The sequence below is a fragment of the Haemaphysalis longicornis genome, unplaced genomic scaffold, assembly GCF_048455015.1.
Source record: "Haemaphysalis longicornis isolate Haplotype H1 unplaced genomic scaffold, Haemaphysalis longicornis Haplotype H1 scaffold_1, whole genome shotgun sequence".
Lineage (NCBI taxonomy): Eukaryota > Metazoa > Arthropoda > Arachnida > Ixodida > Ixodidae > Haemaphysalis > Haemaphysalis longicornis.
The window spans coordinates 446,194,794-446,215,186 of NW_027526203.1; the positions used below are offsets into that span (position 1 = coordinate 446,194,794).

General features: G+C 46.7%; 1 protein-coding gene across 2 annotated transcripts in view; it reads left to right on the plus strand.

Annotated features, from left to right (window-relative positions):
• Positions 1–19,009, plus strand: part of Ranbp16 (Ran-binding protein 16) — a 60,992-nt gene extending 41,983 nt beyond the window's left edge. For both annotated transcript variants that reach the window (XM_077687605.1, XM_077687606.1), the window contains exons 16-23: positions 4,356–4,546; positions 4,642–4,696; positions 5,006–5,073; positions 5,158–5,249; positions 8,186–8,324; positions 9,347–9,489; positions 15,366–15,592; positions 18,075–19,009. In XM_077687605.1, the coding sequence (XP_077543731.1) occupies positions 4,356–4,546; positions 4,642–4,696; positions 5,006–5,073; positions 5,158–5,249; positions 8,186–8,324; positions 9,347–9,489; positions 15,366–15,592; positions 18,075–18,156 (997 nt within the window). In that variant the 3' untranslated portion in view covers positions 18,157–19,009. The remainder of the gene's footprint in view (positions 1–4,355; positions 4,547–4,641; positions 4,697–5,005; positions 5,074–5,157; positions 5,250–8,185; positions 8,325–9,346; positions 9,490–15,365; positions 15,593–18,074) is intronic.
• The last annotated feature ends 1,384 nt before the right edge of the window (positions 19,010–20,393 follow it).

A 20,393-nucleotide genomic window follows, 5' to 3' on the forward strand; every position in this document is an offset into this window, starting at 1 on the left:
TACATAACTAACTCCCTTTAACTCTCTGCACAGGGTATATTTCACGTGCACGTGTTTTCAACAAAGCATGATTTTATGTAGGGAGTTCATTGGACCAACAGTCTGTGTTTTCAAAGTACTTGAAGAATATTCAGAGTTTTATAATATAGCGATTCGAATTGAAGCTGAATCAATTATAATATTATTCACATTGATATTTAAAAGTTTTGAATATTTGCACACTCCCAGTTTGTAGTGGTCTTTTACTGTGTGAAGTATTCGAGCATTTCAAATGTTAGAAAGCCTCAAAAGGTATTTCAATAAAAGTACCAACTGGGTGCAAATTCAATAGAGTATTTTTGATATAAATGTTTTCAGCTTAAGCAGTTTACAGGCTTCTCTTTACACGGCTGAGTTACTGTCAAACCTCATTAAGGGGGGACGCGGGTCTTAGAATGGTCAAAAATGGTCAAAATATCGATTTTGAGAAAATCCAATTTTTGGAATTATTGTACCTTCAAGCACCTGCCTTCAAAATATCAACGCGAAATTCCATCGGGAAATACTCTAAAATCATGTTTTGAAACGCCTCGAGGGCCACGAAATGCCCCGAATTGGGCAAAAGTTGCTTCAAATTCCCGCGCGCCCCGCGGGCGAAGCAGCCGACCGATCGCCGCCATCTTGGTCTTGTTTTGAAGCTTGTTTCTTTGTGCGCATTTTGCGATATCTCAAAATGGCGTCGCTTGAGTAGAACGACCGCCCTTGCCAGTTTTCCGAAGGCACCTTCTCGGCCGCCGATTGGCTAGAGCGGGCGCGCGCGGTTTGAGTTCGCCATACGACCCCTCCCATTGGTCGGCGCGACTGCTGTCATGGCGGTCGCCATCATGGCGTCTGCTACGCACGTCTGACGGAGTCCGCTCTTCTGGCGCAGCGCTCGCTTAGAGCAGTTTTTTTTTACAGTTTCTTTTAATTCTTCCATCGCGTACTTTCGTGAATGATGCCAGGAGACGTACGTTTGAAGAAGACGACCCGTCATGCGCACGGGAAGCGAAAGCGTCGTCCGCCTATCCCAAGGTCGCGTGGTGCGACTTCGGGCCGCTCGACTCCGCCGGATGAGAATCGTTCGCCGCCTCGTATTGCCTCGCCTGCCCCATCGCCTGACCAACCACCTCCGGAATCCATACCTGGTCCAAGCACGTCCTGCCGGCTTGACACGAGGTATTACACGGCGGAGGAGATCGCCGCGCGTACGGAACACGCGGACGAGGTCAAGCGCGGAATGGAGACCAAGTCAGCAACGCAGCGGAAATTCGACCTCCTTGAAGTGGATTTGGCGCACTCAGAGGAAGAATCCGGCACAGATTTTGTCTTAGTGGATTTTGCAATGCTGAAGGACCTTTTTGCGCACGTCAGGTGCGGCAAGTGCGGGCTGGCGGCGCTGGATTTGAGGAAGCCTGACCGGCAATACGGCCTCGCCGTGAAGCTCGAGGTGACGTGCTCGGTTTATGAACACCGTGTGGAACGTTTTTCCTCGCCAAGGACCGAAGGATCTGGCAATATCACTCTTTTTGAAGTGAATATGAGGGCTTTGAAAAGTATTCAAAGCATCGGGAAGGGGGTGACTGCTCTGTCAGATTTTTGTGCTGGTATGAACTTGTCCCACAGAGGCCTGCACCACAAGACATTCCAAGCGCACTTGAGGAAAGTGGTTCAGGTTTGCGAGGACACTGCAGCAGCCTCTGAAGCTGATAGTGTGCGTGCCATCAAGGACTTGTACTCGGACCTTGGTCAGCCGCCAAACAACATAGATGTGATGTTTGATGGCACGTGGATGACAAGAGGACGGTTGTCACACATTGGAGTGGGCTGCATCATTGAAGTGTACACCGGCTTGGTGATTGATCATGTAGTCCTCTCTAACTTTCGCTTAGGTTGCCCCATCGGACCCAAAGCTTCAGATGAGGGCTACGAAGATTGGCTGGCAGACCATGAGTGTCAGCGAAACATTGACTGTGGTGCAGAACGCATGGAGGTAGAGGCAGCCCTGATAACGTTCAAGCGCTCGCTCTTCAAGAATGGGCTGCGGTACACAACCGTGATGTCCGATGAAGATAGCCGCACCATGCACGGCTTGAAGCAAAAAGGCGTCTATGGGTTTATCCCCATAGGCCAAGAAAGTTTGCCTTTCGGCTACATTTATTTTCCCCAAAAGACTCTTTTGAGGGCCAACAACATGATGCATTTGCGGAAAACGCACTGCGCAGTGTCCCACCCCTGTATCCTCTCAAACTTCCAGCATAAAAACCGCGAATGAAATAGCCTCACCAAAGAACAAAAAAAGGGGGCACCTAAAGCAAGTTTCACCCTCATACTTTTGCCGTACACAATATCCTGGGTACCACAGTGCACTGTAATAGATGATGGCACTTCACGAAGGACTGTTGCAGTTTTCACGACGCCAGCAAGACACCACCAGATTTCACAACGCTAACAAAATGCCAACCGATTCGAAGTCGATAAATTTTGCTAAATTCCTGATGGGGTCCGTTACTTGGCCTTTTGTATCTCCAGTTCTAGTTGACATTTTTGGAATCCAAAGACAGATTTGAAAATGGGAAGAACATGTCTTTGTTACTGGGAAATTTTGAAGCTACACTACTGACGGTTCATCTCATAACACATGGCCAAACTTCAAATGCAGTTTTCTCAGTTTCATATTTTTGGACACTTCCCTCAGCCTTACGCAGCTTTTTGGAAACTTCTTTTTGCTTCACAAGGTCAATCTTGGTACCATTTTTTTCAGTACAGCCTGAGGCAGCCGATGACATTCTTAGTTTTTCTGTTTAGGCTACGCATAAATAATGACTTGCAGTTATTTTGATGAGCCAAAATATCCAATACTGCCATTTTTTGTACTTGACATATTTTTTTAGGATGCCGTGACTTTAGAGAAAAACGAAGAATGTCATCGGGTATGGGAACTCTCTGGCTATCCATTCATGTAATTAAAAGCGACAAAATGCAATGCGAAAGTTCATTAAAGCTGCGTAAGAAATTACCTAATTGTGGTTTAGACTTTGTATCATAACTTTTGAACTAACAGCACCAGCTCAAATATAATTGCATATTTGAAATCTACAGAGAAAAGCACATCCGTGTGCAAATTTTCATAAGTTTCTACCCATAAATAAAAAAGTTAGTTTTAAGACCCTCGTCCCCCCTTAATTCAAACTTCAAGGGGCTAGAAAATCTGTTCGAATTAGCCAGAGTTCGAACTAGCTGGGGTTCTTTTGATTGACGGTACAGTGCACGCTACCAGTAAGAAACGCATGCACAATAAAGTAGACTGTATTGCACATCCTTCGGAGTGCACTTTCAATAATCACATGCGGCGAAAAAAAAAAAAAAAAAAAGCAGCACCCACGGGAGAAAGAAAAGGATCGCACCCACGCAAGCACGTGAAGCGAGGAGGTGTGGTTTATACCAGCTGCTTTTCAGTGTACGTGGAGAAAGCACGCGGTTATGAGTTGGGACGGTGCGGAGGCTAGTGACGCATTGAACTTTGGCCTTCGGCTTCGAATTTTAAGAAAAGTAGTCTGTTTGGATAAGCAGTATTGTTCAAATTAACAGTGGCACGTGTTTCAGGTTCGGATTAGCGAGAGCAAATACACGTCGCTTTGCTGGGTCCATACGTGTTCGAATTACCCATTGGTTCGAATTACGCAACTTCGATTAATGAGGTTTGGCTGTAGTTCTTTTTAAATAAACATACCTTTGGAAGAATAATTTTGAAAAATTGGGAGGCTGGCTATGTTTTACACACTTGTGTTTTGGCTTTAAAAGCTTGCAGTTAAATATGACTTAGTAATGTGATCGATTGGCCTAGTTGAGCTCAAAAAATAGTCAGGGACAATGAAAGACAGCATACAAGTGCACATTTTTTGTGCTTAACTCTACGAAGAGTACAGTCAAATATTTCTCTTCGAACTACCGTTAGAAACTTTCCTATTGCTTTAGCCCTGTTTGTATAAAACATGGAATAGAATAAAGCAAGGAGTTAGAATGCAGAAAGCTTCAATAAGGTGTTTGACTACAGCCGATATGGATGGAATATCAACGATTGCAACGAGTCTCATCATGCTTGTCGACTACGAAACTTCAAAACATTGAAATTAAGCAGACAATGCCAGTATATGTGTGCACCATTGCTTGTGTTTTTTTATATTCCCTCTATAAAATAAAAGTGAGGTGGTGTTTTGTTCGAATGTGAAGACGGCGATGGACGGAGGTGAGCAACGCAACTCCGTGCATTGTCACCTCGGCACTGTCCCGCACAGGAGCTGTAGTACTGTCATTGGCCTTGACTGCAAGCACAGCTACCCAACGTATTTCCCCATTCTACATCGAGCTTTGGAGCTGTGGTACCACGACCCGAGCGTGAGCACTCCCGTACTGAAGCTTGTGGCAGAGCTCGTGCAGAATCGGTCCCAACGCCTTCACTTTGATGTCTCCTCACCCAATGGCATTTTGTTGTTTCGTGAGACCTCACGCACAATGGTTTTGTATGGTAAGTTTAGTTGCCAAACATTGTTGTGTCATGCTTGTTATCATCATTGTTATCCGACTGATAGGCCGCTGCTTTATTTTCTTTTGTTTGACCAGGCACATGCATCCTGACCCTGGGTCAAATTCCAAAGGACCAAGTTTACAAGCTGAAGTATCCTTCACTTGGTTGCTGTCTTCCGGTGCTTTGTGGGCTTAATTGCTGTAGTAATTTTTTTCTTGCGGGAAAATATTTACCATCAAGGTCTATTTGACATTGTTCTGCGGTTCGACCTAGATATGCTTTAGTTCGGTTGGATGGCACAGACTGTTTAATGAACAAACTTTCAGACTGTTCGTTCGTTATTTGCATTTCAAAACTTCAGTCACTTGTTGCAGTGACAGTTGCTTATATGCCCATGTAAATTGTTCATTGCTGTACGTGTTTTGCTGAGGAATTTGCTTTTCCTGACATTCTGTTCAGATTGAAAGGCATTGCCATCTGCTTTAGCATGCTCAAGAGTGCTCTTTGTGGTGGTTATGTGAATCTAGGTAAGTACCAGTGGAAAGCTGGCCACTATATTCGTGGTCCCAACGTATTCTGCTGGTGGTTCATGGAACCTCAACACATTCCAGGTGTGTTTTCTCTGTATGGAGACTCTGCCTTGGATGATGCATTGGGAATCTTTGTCAAGCTGCTGCTGTCCATACCCCAGTCAGACTTGCTGGTGAGACGCAGTACTTATTTACAGCTGTGTTTGTCCTATATTCTTGCCAACTAAGATAGTCTCCCATCTGCTCCCAAAAGTGGCGCAATTTTCCTCGTATTGTATAAAATCAGTTCAGGTTGAGGTTTTATGTTCCTAAGCTACAAAGCTAAGGTGCGTCGAAGTGGAGGGCTGTGGATTGATGCGACTGCCTTGGACTGCGTAAAAATCTCGACAAATTGGCGTGTTTGTTGTTTGCCTCCATATAAAAAGGCTGTCGGGGCCAGAATCAAACCCGCGTCCTTGTGCTCAGCAACACGATACCTTTGCCACTGATCTACTGCTGCAGGTTCGCTTAAAGCAAAGTATAATGGACAGAGTTCAGATTCGTGTTCAGATTTATTATTTATTGACATTTACATAGTTGCCCATTCTGTTGATGTTGACATTTGCTGTTGGTGCTGAAATCCGATGAAAGTTGGTGCTGTGACTGGGAGTACAGTACTAGAAGCACACACACCGCTGGCATTAAACCAGTGCATTTGACTTTTTATCCTTTTTGGTTTAAGATTTAATTTTCATGGCCTCTTTCAAATAAGTGACCCAAAGTGGACAGCCAATTAGCAGTGGGCTTCAAATAGCACAAGAAGTGTGGCATCCAGTGTGGGAAGCGCTGATGAGAAAGTTTTGCATGCCTTGCACTGGTCTTATTATCTTTACTGTGTGATGAGCCAGACGCACCCTCTTTCGCACCCCTTTTGAAGTCTTATTATCTTTATTACTTTTTATTTTTCTTGTGTTGGTGCGAGTGCAGTGCAGCTCACATGAAGACAAAGAGAGCTCGGATGGAGCTGTGTGAGGGTACAACCTTAGCAAAATCATGTGCTTAATTATAACTTTCCATTTGCGTAATCCAACTTGGAAAGCCAAGCACTTCTAGGGCCATTGTTTCTGTATGTGAAAGTCCAGTGTACAGTCATGGACAATTCAAATACAAACCGCAGAGTGCACAGCCAAAAATACCGGTGCCGTCACCTGGCAGCGGCCGTGGAAAACGCACGGACATGCGCAGTTGAGATGTCGGGTGCGAGGGTGCACGCCCCACTGCGATATGTCGCCCTCTCCTCGCTCGCATGCTTGCCTTGCCGCCATGCCGCAAGAGCGCTGCAAGCACTGCAAGTACTACCGCCGCTGCAGCCGAAGGTGTTGGTCGCGTTGAGAGCAATGCGGCGCGCAATTGCTAGCAGCTGCGGCCAGTGCTTGTGTGGGAAGGCATACTGTTGAGCTCATGATGCTTTCTTGAAGAAAAGCAGCGCACAGAAATGGAGACAAAAATAAATGCATGCCGCCTAACTTGTGATGGCGGTGCATTGTTTTGCGTTGGTGGTGCAGTGACTCGGGAACCGAACATTGAGCTGGCCACCAAGAATGCGCCCTTGTTTAACAGAGTCATGGCTGAGTCATTTCGAGGATTCGGTGCTTGTAGCAAACAATAGATATGCGACCAGAATTCATCTCCAATGATATACGTTAACTGCAAGCATTGTAAGGGCTGGGCAAATTAGTGGCAGAATTCCAATATTAACCAAAATTAAGAAGATAGGTAGGTCCAAACATTCTATAGGCCTATTGCCCTGACACAACAATTTTGGCGGCCCGTTCTTTCTCTTCCGTTTTTGCCAGGCACCTTAGTGCTTGTAGAAATCTGCAGAGTGGGCAGCACTGAGCATGGTTTGGGCGTGACCCAGGTGTTCATTGTTTTTTGCTCAAGTTACTGCACCTCACTTGCAAAGCTATGTCGGCAATGTGATGCCGGCACACACGGGGAGCAGGTGCTTGTGTGAGCTGAGCACACAGTAGCCGCAGGTACTATCTCACGCCGCATCGCTAACTATTGTTTTCAGCGCTCTTGCGGCATGGTAACAAGGCAAGCATGCGAGCGAACATATCGCAGTGGGACACGCAGCCTCGCTCCCAACATCTCAACTGCACATGTCCGTGCATTTTCCACGGCCGCTGCCAGGTGACGGCACCAGTATCTTCGGCCGTGCGCTCCGCAGTTCGTATTTGAATTGTCCATGACTGTACATAGCACAGAAAAGCGTACCAGTTAACATCCAAAAATTTGGGGGGAGGGGGGGTAGCAAAAAGCTTACAAAAAGATTTTCTTTTCCTTGTTGTGGCAATTATGAATTATCAATGATATTGGCATCTCTCTCTCTCTCTCTCTCTCTCTCTCTCTCTCTCTCTCTCTCTCTCTCTCTCTCTCTCTCTCTCTCTCTCGCCTGGGTAAATTTGATGCTCAAACCAAGGAGGGGGAGGGGCAGTTTTACCTTAAACCCTGGAAGAGCTAATATGTAGCATCATGTTGGCACTCGTTGGGGATGACTTATGCCTGAATTTTTCCTGTTGTTTTTAACTACTGGGCCAAAGTTGCAATTGCAGAATCAATGCCAGTCATGGAGGAATAAAGCCCTGAAGCCAGTCCTGGTGGTTTTAGGTCTTTCCAAAGCCATAAAACTACGTGCACTTCCAGATGCACACTGCTTTTAACAACATAGGTGTTCGTGTTTATGCAAAGCTGAAAGATGGCATAAGGTGTGCTTTTGGTTATGGTAGGAGCTAGACCTATTCATGGCAATTAGCATACCGTGATTGTTGTGCATGCATGTAGGTGTGTGATTTAGTTTTTTTTAATTTTTTTTACGTTACCTTAGAACGGCACTAAAAAAAAATAAAATGTGGGTGGACAGTTGTGTGACATGTTGTTGGTGGGTTGTTCTTGGTGCTGCCTGTTGTGCCGCTTGAAACCTGCCCCCATGAGCTATGGAACCTGCTGGCCTTTTTTGTACTTTACGTGTGTTTCTTAAACAGGAAGAAAGGCAACTCTTGAGAATGGGGACGGGCGGTAGGGATTTCGTGTGCCTACTGTTGGGCTCATTTGTGTCTCACTGCAGGACTACCCCAAGCTGAGCCAGGCCTACTACGTGTTGCTGGAGTGCTTGGCCCAAGACCACATGCACTTCTTGAGCAACCTGGAGCCGCCTGTGTTCCTCTACATCTTGTCATCGGTCTCTGAAGGGCTGACAGCTCTAGGTGGGCACACTTCCTTGGCACCTCAGCTCATCTCGCAGGGCGGCAGGTGGCTGTACAGCTGCTGCGTAGCATAGTCTGTCATCGTTCCAATTTTAGTATATGTACTTTGGAAGTACATCACTTTCTGATGGGACTGGGTTGTGTTGTCTTCTGTCGCGAGTTGCAAGAGCCCCGCTTTTCTTTGCTTTTCTACCAAATTGGCTTTACTTGAAATTCACATTGGACGTCAGAGGGAAGCCGGTGGAAGGAAACGTGGTTTCCAACAAGGACTAGCTGTCATCTCACTGCTTGTGTCGCACCACAACTGCTTTGTAGGGTAGGTACAGATACCTAAACAGGTAGACTTTTCAAAGAATGTGCAGTCAGGTGATTTGAAGGCGGGTTGGAAGGGCAACAGCTGCTTCGTCCAGCGTGCCTATTCCTGAACTGGACAATGGGCAGAGGAATAGAGGAATAGATAGAGGAAAAAATGTAGTCTGATTACCTTACCGGGCCAAAGTCTTGAGAATGCCTAGGTTAGGTTCTTTATTTTTTTTTTTGGCTAATTTTCATGCATTATTATGTTCGCGAGAAAAGTGGGAACAAAAATACTGTTTACCTTGCACCATCCTGCTTGATGGCTTGGTGACGTCAGCTGTGAGGAATTGAACTGAATGCGAGCATGTTTAACTTGTTTAATTTCAATTTGTTCAGAGACAAACCAAAACTGTATTTGTCACGAACTGGAGAAAAACTTTTGAAGGCTGAAACAGCATCTAACCGTTATTGAATAGCACTGTGACGGAGTTGTAATGAACTTTGCAGTGCTTGTGCTAAATGTGGAACTAAAGGGTTAAATGCGGTAACTTACACTGCAGAGTCACAACTGAGTGTTCCGCCAGTTCCTTTCAGTGTCCCGTCAATGTGTCAATTGCCACGTCGAGTTTCTTGTACGTGCCGGGGTGTGCCAGAGATTAAGGGACGTTGAGAGCATAACTGTTGGTGTGTTCCCCCCCCCCCCCCCCACCCCCTACATGTTTCAGACACAATGGTGTGCACAGGTTGCTGTGCGACCCTGGACCACATGGTGAGCTTTCTGTTCCGCCGCTTGTCCAAGGGGACTTCCAAAGGACCTCCCGAGCCCTGTCTACGTGTCCTGGAGCTGCATCCTGAAATCTTGCAGCAGGCATGCCATTTCATTCTCTCGCTGCCCGTGTGTAGTAGAGATCGTCGGCTCACTCCGGGTCCACTTCACACCACACCTGCTCAGCGTTAGCTGGCCTCCTCTTCCGAGTGATTCTTCGCAAATTGCTGGCTTTCTTTAAGCGGACATAGTGCACGTGAGGACGTTTTTAAACCTGAGCCAGCCATTTGCCGAGACTTGCTTGGAACGATCAGTGCCACCTGCAGGGCTTGCAATTGCTGGGCAAGGGAAGCATGCTCGGATAAAGTGCCCAGTTTCGCTTGTGGTGGCCGCGGGGGAAAGCAACTGATGCCCTTGAGCAAGGCTGTCCTGGCAGTGTAAGGGCAGATCCTCTCCACACAAGGTAGCACGAGCATTCACCACCTGCCTGTCAATAACTGCTAATGTGGTTTTACGTGGTGGTGCTCTGAATTTCCGTCCCATGCATGTTTTGTACTTCAGACGACCAGTTTTGGGGAACCCTCAAGGTGGAGTAAGTTTCTGCGAAGGGAAAATTTGACATCTGTAGCCGTACAAAGAAAAGCTGCTTTTAGGAACCGCGGCGGCAGCATACAATGTTGCTTTGTTAAAATATAATGCGCGTAGTGCAGTGCAGTACTGTGTAGCTTGAACAAAATTTTACTACAGGTGAATTTGCATTTAAAAGGATGTACTTCTAACTCGTGATTTCTAAGTAGGCTTATCACATACCAGAAGTTCTTGTACTTAATGAAGCAGAGAACATCCATCCAGTGCACTGACTTCGTCAATTTGACTTGATTTCCTTGAAACGTACTAAAGCACGAGGAAGGCGCATTTGCTAGCAAGCCGAAAGGGAGAGCTGGCACTCTTTTGTACCCTCTATCAATTTATACACAGATACAGGCTGAGTATGGAACAGAATTAGAAAGCTTAATGAACGGAAAACACACAGCCTACCTCTGGTCAGCAGTACAGGTGACACCCTGAAGGAACAGGCCGACTCACTGGCAAAACACGTCTCGTATGTGTCAAGTTCTACCCACTACACAAATTCTTTCCTACAACACAAAACGTCTATGGAGAAAAAGCCGATTTGTGATAAAAGATCTGACGAACCACACAACACCGAATTTTCCATAACAGAGCTTTTGGTGGCCCTGGGAACGTGTAAGGCTTCAGCGCCAGGGGGTAGATAGCTTATCATACACAATGATTCAACCTCTGCACAAAGAAACTCTCCGAACACTTTCACACTTATTTGATAAAATATGGGCGGTAGGATACTTTCCGAGGGCTTGGAGAGAAGCAGTTGTAGTTGTATTAAGAGGGGAACGACGCCTCACTACCAGCCAGTTACCGACCAATAGGTCTGACAAGTTGCCTGGGAAGGGCTTTCAGAAAAATGGTAAATAAAAGGCTAATGCTTTTTATTGAATATAACGGCAACCTGGACAGTTGTCAGGCGGGTTTTCGATCAGGCCGAAGCACAACTGACCAGCTAGTTTTGAGCTGTATGTCGAAGATGCTTTGATCCACAAACAGCACTGTCTTCCTGTTTTCTTTGACTTAGGAAAAGCAAACGACACAACTTGGTGCCACAGCATACTGCTTGATCTCAAGGCTTTCAGTGTGTCTGAACACATGTTAAACACTATTGATAGTTATTTGTCACAGCAAACATTAGGGTAAGGGTAGGAATAGTGGCATCCAGAACGTGCATACAAGAAAATGGTGTTCTTCAAGGTGGAGTATTAAGTTCTACTCTGTTTGTAGTTAAAATGAATTTGGTTGGGAAATCGTTGCCACCCACATTCTCCTACTCAATGTATGTTGACGACGTCCAGATTGGCTTTAGGTCATGCTGCCCTAAAACTGCCCTAAAAATGTTGGACCCAGTGCTACATTTGGGCCTTTGTCTTGCCTCCAAGCCTTCAGGACAAGTCCAGTTCAAAGCCTCTGTGTAGAATGTAACCTCTGGTGCCTAGAGCACCAACGTGCTTATACAGCACTGCTCTATGCTATTAGGACAGTGTCTATGAAGAATCACCCGTGCAGTTCTATTGTGAATGATGCCTCGTCTGCCCGTTTGTATTTAGCACGTTTCTCTATCCTTGCATGTCAAAGGCCTTGCAGAGGAAATGGGGGTGTCTTTTGATGATGGCATGAAGACTTCCATCGCTGACATAGTCCTACCTTGGGACATGTCAACTATTCGTTGTGACACATCCTTTAAACTCCATGATAAGCGTCGTGCACCCCGTGAATTCATCTTACAGCATTTTTTACATTTACAACATGCATATCCATACACCACATTGTACTTGATGCCTCCAAAACTGCTTTCGCTGTGTCGTGTGCTGCACATGGCTTGGATTTCGTCAGCCCAAGGACCTTGAACAAAAATTGCAGTATCTTTACGGCAGAAGGTTATGGTAATTTAATCACAGTGGAGCACATTACACCGAACAAAATAAGAATCAATTATGTACACAGACTCCTTAAGTGTGGTTACCGCACTAGATTCCTTTAAACCTACAAGAAACGTTGCCCTAAATCACCTTTTTAACGCTCTTATGACTGCTTATAAGTTGAAACTAAAAATACTTGTTTGCTGGATCCCTGGACACAGTGGCATTTTGGGCAATGAAATTGCCAACCAGAATGCCACTTTGGTGGCCCTCCATAGGGGTGTTGACGTACCGCAGGTCCCTTACCTTGATTTGAAACCAGTGATCTGAAGGGGAATCCGTAAATGCTGGCAGCACACTTGGGAGTGGGACACACACACACGCACACACAGACAACCTCCACTCTATAAAACCACACCTAGGAAGATACACAACAGGAAAACAAAACAGATTCATTGAAGTATCGATTTGCCGACTGCAAATGGGCCACACTTATGCTACACACGCATATCTTTTGAATGGCACACTACCATTAGTTCGTGACAAGTGTGGGGACCGGCTCTCCGTCCTCCATGTGTTAAGTTAGTGCACATCCTCCAATGAGGCCAGCAAACGGCACTTTCCTAAAATCTATACCTACAACAATCCGCTACACCCTTCACAGTTTTTAGGAGATGAACCTATTTTCACAAACAAATGTCTTTTAAGTTATCTTGCAGACATCAAGTTTTTTAAAGCTCATCTCGGAGCCTACGAGCATTAAGCGAGGCCCTTATGCTTCCTTTGTTCGCACGGGGGGCCGGCTCGCGTAGCATGCTCTTCGGCTCGAGGCGCAGTCAAGTCCCATCCATAATCCCCTTCATCCGCCGTTATGGACATCGTCATGTTTTAGTCTACGGGCCCTCTGCACCCATATATACAGTAGTTTAGGATACGTCATACTCATTTAATACATATTTTAAGCACAAACTTGACTATTGAAGGACCATGTAACATAGTTTTGGTGCTCTTTGGTCTTATATACCCTTGCGCCAATAAACACATACATGCATTCACAATGTATGCAAGGGTCTCCTTGGCTGTCAAATGGACACCACCCCTGTTTGACAGGAAGACCAAAACCCAAAAAGACTGCCTTTGCTTGCCAAACAAAGCATATGTACCTTCAATGAGGGAAGGGAAAAGGGTAAAAACGAAACAAGAACACAACTCTCGGGTCATTGACTGGAATTGACATCACATCCAAGCTCAGGTTTTTATTTCTCCCCTTGACGCCATGTCACAGTGCTCAAGGTGGCACGAACATTGCTCCTGGACCCCACGTTGCCCAGGCATTGCAGCACATCGAGCAGTGTAGGGCTGGTCACCTCCTGAAAGTGTTATTTCAGACTCTGCTTACGCTAAGAACTCTCCAGGGCTACGGTCGTCGCTGCTTGGCTGGACAGAGGGCTAATCCAGATCGCGCTTGCTGGAGTCTTTGCGGTAAAAGAAAAGGAATACCAATATAGGGGGCTGCTCCCTCCATTGTTGCTCTGCATCGAGACAGCGCAAGGAAAAGGCGGTAACACCATCTTTTTGCGGAGAAGAAAACTGAAGGGTGTCTGGCACCAGACCTTAGAAGGAAACTTATTGGGCAAAAAAAATTCCCCGCATTTCCCCGAGGGGAAGAATGTGAAAGTGCGAATGCACGAGTTGAATTTGCGCGGTTCGGTAATGTTCGCGAAAGAGAGATCACACACACACACACAACTACAAAGAAAGAAAGATGCATTTATTCACAGACACCTATTTGTGTTGTCGTTGTACTTGATTGCTAGAGCGGATCTCAGCTTTGAAATTTCGTGTCAGTACTCCTTTAATTTAAGCGGGTGCATTAGCCCTTCTCACGCCCGATTCCTGGCCAATCCCCCACGTGGGTATGTGCCATGTCAGCGGCCAGGCAGCGCGCGCCCATCTCCCCCCGTTGCCAAGGAAGACGAGGAGATTCCTGGCCAATCCCCCACGTGGGTATGTGCCATGTCAGCGGCCAGGCAGCGCGCGCCCATCTCCCCCCGTTGCCAAGGAAGACGAGGAGCGCGCGCACCCGCAGCTGTTGCTATGCGGACGGCGGCGGACGCTTCAGGCTCGCTTAAGAAGTGCATTCGCACTTAAAAATAAAACGGGCAGTCTTGCACCAAATGTTACAGTAACGTTTTCTTTTCCTCCTTTATTTCGCTCATGGCAGAGTTCACTAGGTGACCTTGTTGTGCAGCCTGCCTGCCTTTACTCGACAGTTGAGTAGTTCACTTAACTGCTTAGTTGTCCTGCCGAGTGGGTGGATAGCAATTGGGTGATGGAAACTTGCATTTAATCGGAATGCTAGATACAGCAGGTGGTTCGTTGATGTATGGTTAGTATTCTCTACTAGGCTTGGCAGACGTAGTTCCACGGTCTTTTGTAGTGGGAAAGCTGTTGTGCTTCTCTAATGTGGGTGAGAAGTGATGGAGAACGCCAGGGGGGTCTAATTAATCTGTAACCCTCCACTACAGCCACGATTTCAAGCCCAGGTATAATATCGGTTCGTAAAACTTCAGTTTGAATTCGCACAGCCTTGGAGACCATGAAGTGCTCTCTGCATGTGGGCATGTTCGCCTATTCTTTGTATCTGCTGTTCTCCCTGTACCCTGTACTGCCTCCCCTCGTACGACTATCTAACCCATTCATGACCCCCCCCCCCCCCTTCTCCACCTCATAGTGAGCAGCTTTGGCATGTTAAGCCCCCATTTTTTTTGTCTGTGTGTTACATTTATTGGTGTTTATTTTATTTTGATGAAGGTTGCATATTTCCATGAATTCCTTATGAAGGTGCGAAAGAAAGGGCAGTTACAAACTGCAAAAAAGATGATTGATGAGTAGTGAAGCGGGAAATAAATTGGACTAAAAGCTTCACTCAATTGTCTCATTCCCATTTTTCGAACTTGTTTCGAAAAGAATATGGGGTATTTATATGAGAACATCCAATAAACTTGCTACCTGATCTAATGCGATCATAGTTGTTAGAGCTTTGCTAAGCATGGAATATATATGGGAGATACACTTTGGTGTGTCATTGTCAAAATGAATTTCGTTTATGCACCTCAAATCGGTATTGAAAATACAATTTTGAAGGCATTGGATATCTGCATCAAAGACAGTTTAGTTTCCGGGCATCGTGTCGTGCAGTACTCTTCGCCTTTTCATTTTTATTGCATTTTGGGGAAGCTGCGCACTAATGTTTAGAGAAAACCTGCCGTAAATTTAATATCATTTCGATGTATGGGCAAGCACCTTAGATCTTTCTCCAAGATGCTGGGCTCTTTCTTTGCAAATTTTCACAAGTGCGCGAAGTGTGCACGTTATTGCGACTTTGTAATTAAAGGCTGTGTTGGTTGGAATGAAGAAAAAAAAGGAAAAAGAATGCAGGTAAGTGGCAAGTTCTTTTGTTAAAGAGAGAGTTTCCTGTGCTTGCAGATGCTGAGCACCATCCTGAACATAATCATGTTCGAGGACTGTCGCAACCAGTGGTCCATGTCGCGCCCCCTGCTGGGGCTGATTCTTCTCAACGAGGAGTATTTTGGCCAGCTGCGTCAGAGCCTGGTGAGCAGCCAGCCCGTCGACAAGCAGGCCACCATGTCCCAGTGGTTTGACTCGCTCATGGACGGCATCGAACGCAATTTGCTCACAAAGAACAGAGACAGGTGAGCAGCACCTGCCCACTTTGCCAGCATTAGCCAAGGGCAAGCACTGGAGGTGGAGTGCTTCCAAAAGGCTGCGGAATCGAGAGGAGGAAGGCTCGGAGGAAAAAAAAAAAAGCCTGAATAAACAGTGGCAGACTCTGAATAGAAACGCGAACAGTGTAGATAAGGAGTAAATAAATGTGGAAGCCAGAAAGACGCGTCATAGCGGGAATTTTCTGATGAACAGCTGACAGTCCCATCTCCAGGGAAAGCCATGTTTTCTGGCGTCGTGACGAAGGAGGTAAACTGCCGTTTGCTGTAAAGTAAGGTTCTGTTTCATAACAGAATGAAAAAGGAGAGGCAGGGTGTCTAGCGACCGGGAAAACCGGGAAAAGTCAGGGAATTTTGAGCCACCGGGAAAAGTCAGGGAGTTGTCAGGGAATTCTTCAATCAAGTACTACCAGTCAGGGAAAACCACTTCGGGGCCTGCCCACACTGTTTTAGAATAGGGGAAACCAGTGTTCGAGGCCCCCAAGAAGTTACCGAACGCAACAAGTTCGCGCGCGACGAAAGCCCGAACTGCATGAAACGTTTTCTGGTTCTTCTGCAAGCGAAAACGCGCCGCGCACGCCTGAGGTGCGCTGACGCCGCCGCGGAAACCACCCGCACGGTGCGTGCCGAGCGGCAGGCGACGGCAACATGGCGGCAGCACCGGCCGCGGAGTAGTAGTGCGGTAGCTTATTTAGTGACGCTAGGTAGCATCAACGGCCGCTTTTGCCGCTTTTTAAAATGCTACTCAAGGCACAAACGCACTTGCTTGTGCAGGAAAGGAGCCACCGCAGGCACGAAATCGTCGACGCGGCCGTGAAAATACCGCGCACGAATCGCGTGCAGAAACTCGCCGTGCGGTTCACGCAGCTCGCAGCTGGCTTAAGTTGCTGGGTGCACGTGCGGAGAGGGACGATGTGGATGGTTCCCAAATTGCACGCACAACGAGCTTTTTTTTTTTTCCAGCGAATTTTCAAAGGCAGCGCTTTTTGGGAGCTAATCTTGAAAGAACTTCAATCTTTTGACATCAGGAGCCAGAATTACATAATCAGAAAGGATGACATGGCTTAGCATGAACCGCATGCGGCGTTTTCTGCTCGCGAAAACGCGCCGCGCACGTCACAGGCGCGCTCACGCTGCCGCGGAACCACCCGCACGCTGCGCGCGTTGCTGCCGGCGGCGGCAACATGGCGGCGACTTCGACCGCGAAATTGGAGCGACCGCTTCTAAGCGCTCTCTAAAATGCCGAACAAGTCATGCACGAAGTTGCTTGTGCGGTAAAGGAGGTTATAATGTGGGCGGAAATGGTACTATAAAACATCATTCGCGCCGCTAATGAAAGCGCCCATGCAATACCTGCCGGGGTGGTAAGCCTAAACATCTCTGGCGGAGCCAGCCGACTGTCTCGAGCGCTTCGAAACTGCCGCCATGAGGCGCGCGGCTCCCCATTGGCGCATGTCATCAGGCTCCTCCGACTGCTGCGCGCGACGCGCGTCATTTTCTGACGGAGGCCGAAGCTGCCGCGCGCGCGCGAATCGTCGACGCGTGCGTCAAAAAAATCGCACGCGCAACGCCGATGTGCCCGAATCGCGTGCAAAAACGCACCATGCGGTTCACGTTGCATGTCGAGCCACGACAATCTAGAAAAAAAAGCAAAAGGTGCTGGCTAAAGCGCAACTTGAAGCTTCTATCCTGCAAGATGAAATAAACTCTCTGAAGCCGTAACTGAAGGCAAGCAAACCTCAAGCTGAACGAGCAAACTGAAGTTATTCAAAGTGCATTCTGAGAAGTAGGGCACTTGCAACAAATGTGTTTTTCCTTACGATAGAATGTCTTTTCTCTCCGCTTTTTATGTGCTTCACTGTTCATTTCCACAGAATGGCGCCTGTTGTATAGGTCAGGGAATTTCGACTAAAATGGTCATGGAAAACATGGAAAAGTCAGGGAAATTGAATTAGGCAATTTGCTAGACACCCTGAGAGGAAATAGGCAGACTTTCCTCAAAACACGTGTTGCTCGAGCGTAGCCACCTGGATCTGGCGAGGTGGGTGTTGAGTATTGGCAAGGGAAAGAGAATCCTGAAGGTTGCTTTGCAAACAGATTCTGGATCTGTGGCTGCAATTTTCGATCCTGGAAATCGGCAAGCTGCCTGTCCAGTAGTATGCAGCTAAGAATAGATATGTGTGTACTATGTATCTTACGTCAGGGCGAAAGATGTAGTCAACATAGAGGCAGAGGCAGCTGGGTTCAAGGAGGGCAATACGAATTGAAGGGCTGTTGCGCAGTAATGACCTCGAGCGGCAGATAATATTGCAGCAGCGAGCAAAAAACAGAAATAGCTACTTTTAGGATGGTATTTGACGATTGAAACTAGGCTGTGGGGGCTGGAACGCAAGCCGTTACACACACGACTGAATCCTAAACCGAGCCTCTTTTTTCCCCCACCCCCTTCCAGGTTTACGCAGAACCTGTCCGTCTTCCGGAGAGACATCAACGACTCCTTGAAAGGCCCGGCGTCACTGGACATGATGACGTAACACACTGCTGAATGGCAGGTGGCTGGCCCAGCAGACACGACTGTGCTTGCCTCTGTTGCCCTAGGATGTTTGGAATGCGTCTATTCTTTTATTACGTTTAATTTTAATTTGGCCGTCTGCGTGATCAAAATTCAATTAGTTGTCGTTGAGCAACAACGCTTGGAAGGAACTGTTTTACGGGATGCGAAATGCTGGTATGAGTTCTTTACTCCAATGGTGAGTCTGGTAGCATTGCTTTGCCTTGTGAAAGCCTCTGGCAGCATGAACCACACGGGATGACAGTGACGCAGCAAGCGACGTGCTCCGGGCAGGAGGTATTCTTTCACCAGCAAGGGTAGGGCTGGGCGGCAAGCCCCGTCAACCAGTTGCAGCGGTGGCGGGCGAGGTTTTTCGCTGTTGCTGGTCGCATCACTCCGTGTGGTTAACGCTTGAGACTGGTATAGTTTAGTAGGGCATCACTTTTTTATTCTTTTTGTAGTGCCCATGAATGCCTTGTGCATTTTTTGTGCTGAAGCATTGTTTTTATCACATCATGTTCATTGTGCATGTGCGCTAGTGATTTCTTTTTTTAATATGAAAAATAATTATGATGGGCCAAGGCCTCTCGATTTTTTTAACCTTTATTTAAGTGTCTCACTGTGAGCTGCTGAATGTACATAACAAAACAGATCGAAATTTGCTGGTGTTGGCAAATGCTAGTGAGGTATTTATTTGAGTGTCTTGTCATCTTTTCCTGTTGTTTTGTTTCTGCCGATTTTGTTACAAAAATTGAAGTCTTCATTCCAAGGGAATATGTGCTGATATTTTTTTACCCAGAAATGTACATAAAATAAACTGATGTACATACAACATACCAGTGGCTCTGTTTCGTTTTTTTCCGTAGCATGGTTATGTGGGTGGTGAAACCCAAATAGTGTAATCACCTGTTGCTTGGCACAATGCCAGTTGGGACCGCAAAGCAAGAGCATATATAGGAGTCGAAACGATCCATTGTGGCAAGCCCTGGGGAGCAACAGATGTCACAATAAAAACCAACGCGGACTACAAAGCTTCGAAACTGCAATGGCGAGGGAGAGGATAGTGGCACCTGATGGACAAAATGATAGCGGCCACAATTCTGTCCGGGGCTGTGCAGTGAACTGCTGTTGTGGCGGCCGTGCAGTTTCTTTCCCGTCAAAGATGCCGTTATACTCGGGTACAACTTAAGGACGGCAACGGAAGTTGCCTCTGCTTCATCACCGCAGCCAGTTGTTACTCTGCGCGGCGCAAGTAAGGCGTTGCTGGGAATATTTTGAACATGGCACGAGCTGTTTCCATGATTTTTTGGGCTTAATATGCTTATAAACTTCTACAGCGACGACGAACTACGTGAGAAAAGGCAGACGATATCACGCATTCATGGCAGTCTCCTTTCAAAATGCGTGCCCGTTGACGTCTGGGTCTGTCGCTTAGGCGGAGTGATGCCGTACATGAACTGTCGCTGTTCTTAACTTGTTCCCAAGTATAGCATAACCTAGGCCAAGCTCTTGTGACGTCATCTGGCCACGCTAGGAAGCATCGTTCCCACATCTTGTTCTTGCTCTGTGGTTGGGAGTTGGGACCTGTGGTAACCAGTAATTTGCCAAAAGAACATAAAAAATAATAAAAATTAAACAATTTCATAATGAAATAAAAGGGTGATAAGTAAAATATGAAGTACAAAACTATGTTCATTACTTTTTTTCTTCCAGTATTGTTTTTGCACGCACTCAGAACTACGTACTGTTGCTCAACTCTGTGGCACAGAGCTAAGCAAAATAATATAATGTGAAGTTATGTGTACTATATATTTTTCCTGTGTCGCCCTGTCTTGTTATTGCGCGCATAAAAAAGTTCGCTCAAGACTCGCTTTCAGTCTGTTCCACCCTATCTACTCCAAGCTTTACTCCTCTTTGCCAAACACACTCGATGCTCGTACCGCCCTATGTAGAAGAAATCCGCCTGGTCTGGGTTCCAGGGCACAGGGGTATCTACCTTAATGAAACCGCTGATTATCTGGCAGGTGGGGCATTGAATGGACCGCTGGTTGATGCTGTGCCCCCCATAGCCCAAGTTATTGCATCCTGGTTTTGAAGGTATATCTTGCTGGACAGCTTTCCACCATACAGTATCTCTGGCTGCCCCGAAATTGAGCACCTCCGGCACTCGTGGAAGCGTGACGTTGCACAGTCTCGATTGTACGAGGTCACAGTGACCAG